Source organism: Teleopsis dalmanni, chromosome 2 (assembly GCF_002237135.1).
Source record: "Teleopsis dalmanni isolate 2A chromosome 2, ASM223713v2, whole genome shotgun sequence".
Lineage (NCBI taxonomy): Eukaryota > Metazoa > Arthropoda > Insecta > Diptera > Diopsidae > Teleopsis > Teleopsis dalmanni.
The window spans coordinates 142411972-142423804 of NC_051847.1; the positions used below are offsets into that span (position 1 = coordinate 142411972).

At 34.2% G+C, this 11833-nt stretch overlaps 1 protein-coding gene across 1 annotated transcript; it reads left to right on the forward strand.

Moving 5' to 3' along the window:
- Positions 1 to 3: 3 nt before the first annotated feature.
- On the forward strand, positions 4 to 1324 carry LOC119675865 (venom protease-like; the record flags this gene model as incomplete). The annotated part of the gene is made up of 4 exons (XM_038087084.1): positions 4 to 548; positions 616 to 726; positions 787 to 1099; positions 1166 to 1324. Coding segments are annotated over 4 exons (1128 nt in total), but the record flags the coding sequence as incomplete, so codon positions are not given.
- Between the last annotated feature and the right edge of the window lie 10509 nt (positions 1325 to 11833).

Below are 11833 nucleotides of genomic sequence, written 5' to 3' on the forward strand. Positions count from 1 at the left end.
CCAAACGGTAGGCCAGGACGGTGTGAAGATCTTAGCAGTTGTCCAGCATTGCTATTAAATTTAAGCAGTCTGCGAGAATCTCTATGTTTTAAGAGTCTTTTTGTACCAGGCGTTTGTTGTCCAATTCCGGAAAGTTCCACCATATTAACTACTCAAAGACCGTTAAAATTAACAACTAAAGCAACAACAACCACTGCACGTCCTTCTACACACAAACCAGCTTCAAATCCAAGTTTGGTGTTAATACCACAACAAAGACCAACAACAACTACCACCACCACAACCCCAAATCCACTTGATGTTATATCAAACGAATTAGATTTGTTGGGTGGTAATAATATAATAGATCCAGAAGAATGTGGGCAGCAGGAATATTCAACTGGGCGCATTGTAGGTGGTGTAGAGGCACCTAATGGACAATGGCCATGGATGGCGGCAATTTTTTTACATGGACCTAAACGTACAGAATTTTGGTGTGGTGGTTCTCTAATAGGCACTAAATATATACTCACAGCGGCACATTGCACGCGGGATTCAAGACAGAAACCGTAAGTTTTTTTGCATAAATATATATGCAGTTATATTACTTTACTACGTTATTTCACGTCTTTTTAGTTTTGCTGCTCGTCAGTTTACAGTACGTCTGGGTGATATTGATCTATCAACAGATAATGAGCCATCGGCACCAGTTACATTTGCGGTTAAGGAGGTTCGCGCACATGAGAGGTAGTAAATGAGGCTTCAAAATCAAATTGAATTGATATACAATGAAAACTTTTGTTCCAGATTTTCAAGAATTGGTTTCTATAACGACATTGCTATATTGGTGCTTGATAAACCAGTACGCAAATCAAAGTATGTGATACCAGTGTGCCTACCAAAAGGTAATCGCATGCCACCAAAAGAACGCTTACCAGGACGTAGGGCGACTGTTGTCGGTTGGGGTACCACGTACTATGGCGGAAAAGAATCTACAACACAAAGACAAGCGGAACTTCCAATTTGGCGTAATGAAGATTGTGACCGTTCGTATTTCCAACCAATCAATGAAAATTTTGTATGCGCTGGATATTCTGATGGCGGTGTTGATGCTTGTCAGGTAGGTGGAACTGTATTTTGCCATACAACAAATTAATTAGTATATTATCTGTTATGTTCTATTTAGGGTGATTCCGGTGGTCCACTTATGATGCGTTACGAATCACATTGGGTACAACTTGGAGTTGTATCATTCGGTAATAAATGCGGTGAACCTGGCTATCCTGGTGTATATACGAGAGTTACACAATATTTGGACTGGATACGAGATCATACAAAAGATTAGCTACACATAGAACTGTTTAGTTAAAACTATTTTAAGTAATTTTACAAATTACTAGTCTACACTACTTATGTAAAATAATTTTGTATCTTTTTCTATTTATTAACAACGAACTATATTTTTAAGTTTTTAAATTATTTTTAATTTACGCTGTAGAATAAAATTGTACATTATAAAAATTTGTTTGATTTATACCATTTGATTATATAAAATGATAGGTGGACACTAAAATATGTATGTGGAGCATTGATATACGAGAGTAGAAAGAGAGATAAATAAAACGATCTGTAAAAATAGAGAGCGCTAAGGAAAGAGAGAGATAACGAAAAAAAGACTGAGAAAGAAATTAATTCACTCGCATTGCATTTCTATTGTAAATAATTATATAGTCATTTAGTGAAAATCTAGTTTTCTTAAGAGTAACAATATATTTTTATATAAACAATGACATAATTGGAGAACTTGAACTAATGTGAAAATCATTAAAATTTGCCACAATTTAAAATATTTTGTTTTCATAAATTTTTAATTTTTTTCTTTGACTAAAATAGTTTAATTTTCTTATTATTTTTATTAATAATGTTTACTACTAATCATATTTTAAGTTATCATAACACTGAACGTAAGACCACGATAAGTAGAAAGCAGGTTAAGATAGATTATAAACCACGAAGAGAGAAATTACCTATTAAAAAGTTCCGCTATTCATCGTGATATGGTAGTTCAGTAAATTCATCTACAAAGTGAAATCCCATGGAATGTGTGTATGATATAGTTTCTCCACCCTATTTGTGTTAGTGAAAAATTATAATCAAATAATCAATAAAATAAAAGAAAACTAGGATTTCAAATGATTTATGCAATTTATAATTAAAATATACAACAATTTAGCATTTATTGTTTTACTCTAAAATATGGAGCCACATTTTGGTTTCTTGTACTTTATATCATTATCACTTTCATTTGTGTATTTTGATTAATTAACCCTTTCTTTAATATTTTTATAATTTCAACTATCAGAGGATTCATATCAAGAGTACTTGTGCATAGTACATGTGAACTTTAAACAGTCAGATTTCATTAACAGATATGTTTAATTATATACAAATAACTAGACTTTTATAGTATTGAAACGAATAAAAATTACAGTCCAGGCATCGATCAGGTTCAATTAAAAAATATTACACATCACTCAATAGGTGTTCGATCTTGTTAAGAAAAATACATTTTTGTGAAATTCGACTTGTCACAGCTCTTTCCTAGATTTCAAAAAATATGACTGCATCTACTAGTTACTAGAGACTAGACCTAAAGAGAGTAAGATGGGTGAAAAATCGAAAAAAATACATTTAATTTAACCTTTTTGGTTGGATGAAAGAAAATGAGATACTCAAATATTATTTTCTGATATCTTTAATGTGTCAGATATTTCACGTAATTTTAAGGATCTATCGCATTCTGCAAAGAGTATTGTTTTCATCGATTTGTAACCTTTTGTTTTTGGGTCCAGTATAAGCAAACGCGTAACCCACTTCAAAAGCAACTTACGTTTCTTCAAATTTGCGTGTTGAATTGTTAATACTCGTTTCTGATATTTTCAAGATCTTAGCTTTTTTCAGTCATATCACTTTAGGGTCATTTACAAAAAAAAAATTTTTAAGCAAAAAAGCAGGAAAAAAGGCTGTCTGAACTCATATTTAAGTATATAGTTATCATTCGAACAACTTTCATTCTTAATATTTTTCATGTTTTTTATATACGCGCGTTTTAACATAAAACTCCAAAAATAATAATTATTATATTATTAATAATTATTTTTATATTTATCAAAATCTTCGGGGGAGGCTGTAACCCCTAGAGTATGCGTCGCAGGTGGCGGATAGCGGATGCATTTCGTTTTAACGAGTGGTAGGAGGGAAATAAAATACCTCCCGCAGACCAAACAGTCCGAAGAAGGTCACTTCCCTAAAAAAACCTCTACTCGCAGGCTACCCACTGGATATTCTGAGGTCGTAGGTTGCGGATAGAGTTGCATGCTTAGACAGGAGTCTGTAAAAGACATGGCGGCGGAGGAACCGTAACTGGTCAACGGCGGGTCTCGCATACCTTCAAAAGGAGTACTATAACATTATTTTTCTGTCGCTCTGGAGGCAACAGTTGGCAGCCCTAATCGGATGCGGTAGGCCAATCACCTGCCAATCTTAAATCAACCGATTAACGAAACCGTAATAATTAATAACAGAAATAGCAACAACATATCGATGACGACCTTGATCTTGAGCATGAAAAATAATACACGATTCGGAACCTGGAATGTGAAGACACTTTTCGAATCATCACTTGCGCAGCTGTGCAACGAATTTCAAATTTACAAACTTAACAAACAACAAAAGGCGGGTACACTTAATTTTCTCTGATAGTGGAATAAACCAGCCCCGAAGAAATGGAGTCGGGTTTTTCTCTCAAAAGAGACCCGCAAAGCATTGATGAACTGGCAGGCTTTTTCAGACAGGGTCATTTCCATAAGATTACGGACCCGAGCTAGAAATGTATCTTGCATTCAATGCTACGCACCTACCGAAGATACGGACTTTTCCATTAAGGAGGAATTTCACAACTCCCTTGATAAAGCTTTCTCATGTGTTCAGCGAGGCGATTTACTAATTGTAATGGGTGATTTCAACGCCCAAGTTGGCGCTGAAAACACGGGCTTAGAAGGCTGTATGAGCAAACATGGGATCGGTAGAAAACATTAAAATGGTTCGAGATTTACTGGAATGTGCGCAACGAACAACTTGGTTATAGGAGGGACAATATTTCCGCACAAGCGCATACATAAAATCACATGGGTATCGCCAGACCATAGAACTGAAAATCAAATCGACCACATCACCATCTCTAAGAAATGGCGTGGATCGATACTGGATGTACGGAATCGCAGAGGAGCGGACCATTTTAGCAATCACCTAATCACCGCCACATACGACTAAATATATGTGCAATAAGTGACAAGAAAGTCAAAATGCCGAAGAAAAAGATCCAGTATTATGACAGGGTATACCGGTCAGTTGAAACGTCACTAAACTCAACAACTACCGAAGAGTGTATGGAATGGCAAACTGTCAAAACCATCTTCACTGATGACGCTAAGGACCAAATTGGTTTCTATAATCGTTCACACCAACAATGGATGTCAGAGGAAACGTGGTGCTTAATTGAAAACAGATAAGCTAAGAAAGCTGAAATAAATCATGCAAGCCCTACAACAGCAATACAAGCAATATAACCGTTCACGCAATTAAAACGCAAGCACGTAGCGACAAAAGAAAGTGGTACAATAATATAGCCAATGAAGCACAAACCGCAGCTGAACTACATAGAAGAAGTGATATGTACAAAGCTACTAGAAAGCTTACTGAAAATAACACCAGGAGCAGTAAGCCGCTAAAAGACGAGAATGGAGTACTGGTTACAGACCAATGCAAACAAATGGATCTGTGGTCCAAATTTTACAGTAATATGTTAACAAATGAACGTTCCGAGGCTCAATTGCACTGTGACTGTGATAGTCATTCTGAAAATAGCAACATTTCCACCTCCTGTCCCGATATTGCAGAGATTATAAGTGCAATAAAAACACTAAAGAACGGCAAAGCTCCAAGACCCGATGGTTTAGCACCGGAACTTCTGAAAACTGACCCACATATAAGTGCACAGATCATCCACCCGTTAATAGAACGTTTTTGGCAGTCAGAGAACCTTTCATCCGAAGTCAAACAGGGTATTATCATAAAGCTTCCAAAAAAGAACGATCTCACAGAAAGAACTAATAGGCGAGGCACTACTCTGTTGAACATGATTAATAATATAATAGCGCATGTCATCATCAACAGACTTTCAACAGCATTAACAGCAATGTTGCGCAGAGAACAAGTTGGATTCCGCCCACACAAGTCTTGTATTGATCACATAAACAGCCTAAGAGTAATCGTCGAACAGTCTGTAGAATGGAGATCAACTCTATATTTATTATTTATAGACATCGAAAAAGCTTTTGATACACTATGTCACACCATCATTTGGAACGCGCTTGAACATAAGGGTGTGCCGCAAAAGATCATCAGGCTCAAGCCCTATACGAGGATGCAAATTGCCGGATACTGCACGAGAAATATCTAAGCGACAAAATACTCATAAAAATCGGAGTTTGACAGGATTGCGTAATGTCGCCGTTGCTGTTCAACATCGTCCTGGACGTAGTCTTGGCAGAGGCATTGGATCAAGGTGGCGGAATAACTTGGGGTTTTCAAGATAGCTTGTGTGATCTCGATTACGCCGATGACTTATGTTTGATGGCACACAGATATAATGGTATATCTCGCAACCTAAATCGTTTGATAACTACAGCAAACAGAGCGGGACTTAAAACCTTGTTACGAAAACAAAAGTTATGCGCATTAATGCTAGCGTCCAAGATCCTTTTATTATAAACAATTACTGTCTTGAGGATGTAGAGTCTTTTCTCTATCTTGGAAGCATCATATCAAAAAATGGTGGATCCAGTGCGAACATTGTGAACCGTATCAAGAAGGCAAAACAAGCGTTCGTTCGCTTAAATAAAGTCTGGAAATCATCTCAGGTATTGCGTTGGACTACAATACAAATATTTAACTCCAACATAAGATCTTGCCTTCTATACGGATGTCAATCCTGGAATACTACGGAAAACAGCATCAATGCACTACAAGTTTTTGTATAACAGTTATTACGCAAAATTGTTAAAGTTTTTTGGCCAATTACAATTTCAAACGATCGTATATGGTCTGTAACTCAGCAAACACCTATGAGAAACGAATTTAAAAAGCGCTCGGTCACTCTTTGCGTAGACCGACTGGTGACACCACAAGAATGGCGATTGAGTGGAACACGATGGGTAGCAGAAGAAGGGACAAACCTGCTGTCACCTGGAGAAGACAAACCGATACCGAAATGTCACACATGTGGAAAGGCTGGGGAGAGTTGAAGCTATTGGCCATCAATCACACCGAGTGGAAGTTATTTCTATGGTCCTATGCTCCTCCTAGGAGTTAAAGGATATATATATATATTTATCAAAAATAATTCTTACATTCTACTTTTTAATTGAAAATTCACAAATAACTGTTATTTTTGCCTTATAAATACAAAATCAAGAATAACACTTATTTTTGTAAATAAAATATAACTAACAATGGCTTGCCTGTTGTTTTTAAAAATGAAAATATAAAATGCATTTTTCATACAAGGTAGTTGTTTTTGTAATTTTATGCAAAATGTATTTAAGGGTTAGTGCAGGTAAAGAGTTTCTTTTGGTTTTTGTATTTGTATTGTTTTGTGTACAAAAAAAAAAAAAATTAAACTAAATCTTTACCAAATAACAGTTATTTGTGCGTTTTAAAATAAAAAGCAGAATTTTAAGAGTTATTTCTGCGTGAAAAAATAAAAGGCACATGATAATAATTATTTTTGATGAATATACTCGTAATATAAAGAAAATTTAATTATTATTTTTTGACTTTTATTTTAAAATGCAAATGATAAGAGTTATAAGGTGATTTTTATTTTTTTATGATAATTGTTACGGTTCCTGTATTTGAATTTGTTATGAAAGCACGAGAACTCAATAATAATTATAATAATGATAGTAAACAAATTATATAAATATAGGAGTTATTTAGTTTTAATGAAATTAGTACCTTTTGTAGTACCTTTTTACTATTAATTATATTGTTCAAATTTGAATATATATCTGCGCGCCATTTACCTAATAACAAATTCGGTTGTTTATACATTAAGTGTTTTAAAATTCCTGTGAATCATTTTATGACCTGGGTTTTTTCCATAAACATATGTATATCCATAAACAAAAGACATTAAAATATCATTAACAAGGGTTTTTTCACACAGAAAAGGATCAGTTCAAAATAAAATATAGGTAAAGGAATTTACAGATAATTACGACAATGTCGACAGACAAGGTTATGTTATACAAAAAAAGAACTGTATACCTGTGAGAAATACCCATGCTTCCTAGAAATTAATATTTTTCAACTGTTTAGTATGTAAGATTTAGTATTTAAGAAAGGAAATTATTCAAAATAAAGCTAGTTGGACATTTAATATGTTAGCGTACGGTTGTTTTTTAGTGAAGAAAAAAAGATTCGGAAACGGAATTTCTAAAAATAGAAATAAAAATGATAAAGAATCAGCAAAGAATAGTTGTAATGATTACTTGCATTCTTATAATTCGTCAGCAGATCCTTGGAAGACTAGAGATCTTAGAGCGAATCTTTTAGAATCGAGGGCACGAGAGGCAAATCTGAAACAAGAAATTGATAATCAACACAAATTTCGCGCCGAACTCGAAGCAAAGTATCAAACACATGTCATAGATCTGCAAAATCAAATACATTTTTTCGCGAATAAGATACAAAACGCAGAATTGTTAAGAGTTCAACATGAGTTAAATCATCTAAAACAAAATTCGGAGAATACTATACAGGAATTCCAAGTAATTCCAAAATATGAAATAGAAACAGAAGCATATCAACAGCATAATTGCATGACCAGCGAACAGGAAGAATATCTACTTCACACAGAAAAGCTTTCAATGGATATACAATTATTCAGTGATAAGATGTCTGTTATGGGTAAAGAGATCGAAACTTATAAAGAGAAATCAAGTTTATATGATATTTTAAAATTGCAACATGAGGAAGATTTAAATAAACTTAATTTGGCAAATTCAAAAATAAAGGATTTGGAAAGTCAACTCGAAGATTGGAAAGAAATAGCAAAGAATAACTATTCCCGTTTATCAAGCATTTCTGAGATGGAAAAAGAATTTATAAGTGATAAACTATTGATGGAAGAACAAATATATGATTTAAAAATGCGAAGAGAAAAAGAAGAAAGAGACAAAGCTGAAGCTGCTGCACTACAGGTTAAATTAACACACTCAAAAGACGAACTTACAGAATGGATAAAATTAACTCAAGATAATTGTTCCGCTGATGTGAAACCTAATCCTTCCGCATTACATCCTCAAATTGAGACACCATCACAAGATGATATAATAATGGACTTAGATTTTATTAACATGGATACTGAAACATACGATGATACTTACCTGCAATCAGAAGTAATTCAACAAATTGATGACTTCAAGGAGAGTCAAAGTAAAACAAAATCAAAACGTTCCCGCACAGCATTCACCAGTGTACAATTATTTGAATTAGAAAGAGAATTCAAATTTAATAAGTATCTTTATCGTTCTCGCAGAATCGACATTGCACGTCGACTTGCTTTATGTGAACGTCAAATAAAAACTTGGTTCCAAAACCGACGTTTTAAATATAAAAAGGAATTACACGAACAAAAAGTAAAAACATTCTAACAAACGAGTGAACAAAATGCACATAAAATTCTACATATTCTATATTCTAAGATCCAAAAATTCAATTCAATCAAAAAAGAAAGGGAATACATACCTATGAGAAAAATCCAAGCTAATTAAGGAATAATATTTTTAAAGTGTTTAGTATGTAAGATTTAGTATTTAAGAAACTATAAATAAATTTATATAAATATAATTATGTGATCTAATATGTAAGCAAAAAAGTTGTTTTTTCTTCAAATGTGTTCTTCAAATTAAAAGCAAATTCTTCAAATTAAAAGCAAAGAATGTTTTCATTTTATACATTTCATAATTAAAAAAAAAATGATCATGAAATGCTCTAGCTCTGAAACTGTAAGAATTAGAATTCTGAGAATTCTAATTACTAGGATCGAGAGCTAATGCTGATGATTTCATGTTGTCCTCGGCCACCGCGATTTTTTCTTCTCTATGGATTCCACTCGAGTGCAGCATGAACAATTTTGGTGTTTGGCTTGCGAAGAGGAAATCCGTATTTCCTCTGATATATTTCTTTATCAAATGGCTAGTTCGTATCATGAGGCGTTCATTACTAATAGTTCGTGGCCAACATATTCTTAAAATCTGACGCAACGTTTGCAAGTTATAAATGATAGCTGTAGTCACACGCCAAGTCTCAGATCCATACGGCAGGTGATGCGTTGAAAATTTTAATTTTCGTTTTAAGATGGATACTGGATGATTTCCAAACATTTTTAACATTGTCGTAGGCCTCCTGGGCTTTACGAAGCCGTGCAGAAACATTAAATTTAAATTTATTTAAATTGTGTGATATTTTCAATGTTTATTCATATCGAATTGAACTTTGCAATTAAGGTTGATGCGCATAGTTTTGGTCCTGAAGATATTGATTTTTGGAATCACTTTGGAACATTCTTGTTGTACCGATGTTATTTGCGCTTAAGGTTTCACTTTTCACTAAGCTTATTGTTCAGCCACCAGTCAATATCATGTTGCTGCATATTAACCGTGCAGCACTGCATCTAATGCTGTTATAAATAAAAGTAAGAGCAGCGCATATCCCTGACTGACCTCGGTAAAGGATGTAAACGACATACTCCATTCGCCATTATATAGGATTTGTCACTATGCGCTCTCAAAGTTAGTTTTAATTATGTTGATGATTATAATAACAACTAAAATAAATCCATGTTTCACCGCGTCAAAAACCTTTTCGAAGTCGACGAATGTCAGATACAGAGAAGTGTTTAATTTCACTGATTGCTCTATTAAAATTCTTATGGTGATGATATGGTTAACACATGATTGACCAGGGCGAAATTCCACGTAATAACGCTAATTAACTTGTTCAGCGACTCTATTAAGTATTATTTTTGTAAGAATTGTAAGTGATTGTAAGAGATTCAATGACTCATGCCTCAAATACCTCTTCAATGACAGCATTTTCTTTTATTGCTTATTTCAGAATCTTAACTATAATCGTCTTCTTCCATTCTGATGGAATATTCTCCGTATTCCATACTTCATCGAAGTATGGAATATCATTTTTCAGATCAGATTTTCTATCATGACATCTGGGATCACTTTAAAACATTCTAGTGGTATATTGTCATGTCCAGCCAGATTTTATGATAAAATGTCATTACGAATTTCTTGCACGTTAGGGGGGGTGATAAACAATTGTCCTGCTAGGATTACGCCTACTGAGCGTGATTAACTGTTTTGCGTCCTCATTGTGGATAATGTTTGACGTTCTATCAAAATATCATTACCATACAGGTAGTTGTTCGTAACAAGTTTTCCATCTTCATCTTCAATAGGCACATTAAAATAAGCTTTTTTGCCGGAAATATCTTTACTCAACTTGGTCAGTTCTTTCAAGTCACTTCTATCTGCAGTATTCTGAGCAGCTTGGCGTTTTTTTTAAATCTTTTTCCATATCTTTTGCTTTACCAGTAAGGTCCTAGAAAATGATATAACCAATGAGATCTAGAAAATTTTTTTTCCTTACTTGCAGTAGTAGCAACCATTATAGATATAAAAACAAACCACCAACACACGACTATCAGCTGCGCAAAACTGAAGTAAGTTAGTTAGTTGTGGTGAAGGGTGGACGAATCCTCCTCAATTAGCTAAAAAGCTGTTTTTAATCCACAAACACCTCGTAACTGTGGGTAGTAGAGAGAAGGTCAAACTAGAACAAGTATTTATAAAGCCAAGAATCTGACTAATGCTAGTGCTGGAGATACCGCCGAGTGAATTAAAGAAGGTGCAGGTGTAGAAACTTAAACCTGACCAGACCTGGACAAAGACCTGGTAGAAACGTACCACAGGGTAGGCCGAGTCTAGCTCCATGCCGTCCTATGAACCATTGTCTTGTAAAGACAGATACTCGTATTAACCTAGATACCACTAATTTGCTTTTGCGAATTAAGTCAAAAATTCTATATTTGCAATAGACTGGCCAAGTAGCCATTGACCTGGCGGCTAAGATGGTAGGGGTCCACTTACTATTTGCCTGTCGCAAAAAATGGTCATAGATCAACCTTCAACCGTAACTGACAGGGGCAGGGATTAAAATAGAGGTATCTGTGAAAGAGGCACCTAGTCTAGCTCTGAAGTAAGCACATACATACATGTTTATTTTAATCGAATTGTATAGATACAATATTAAATATTTTATATTATTATTAAAACTTAATCGTACTAGCATCATAACCCTTTAGCTAAAGAAATTAATATTATTTATTGATTTCAATTAAAATCGAAATACAATAAAAAATTCTTATTCAATGGCTTTCATTAATTATTTCATTTTGTATTTTCTTGCGATTTAATAAAATTAAAAAGTAAAAAAAAAAATCCCAACAACAAGTATGAGTAAGCATTCTTTCATATATAAACAAAAACAAAAACAAAAATAAAAACATGAATAATTTTTTAGCAAAAGTACTTACCTTCAGCATCGATTTGTCATAAAACCGGCAAATTCACAGCTGCTTTAGTTCGCGCTCCACTCCAACGTTCACGAAAGCTTCAATTTTGTTTAGTACAGAAGAAGCCGTCGGTCGATTTTT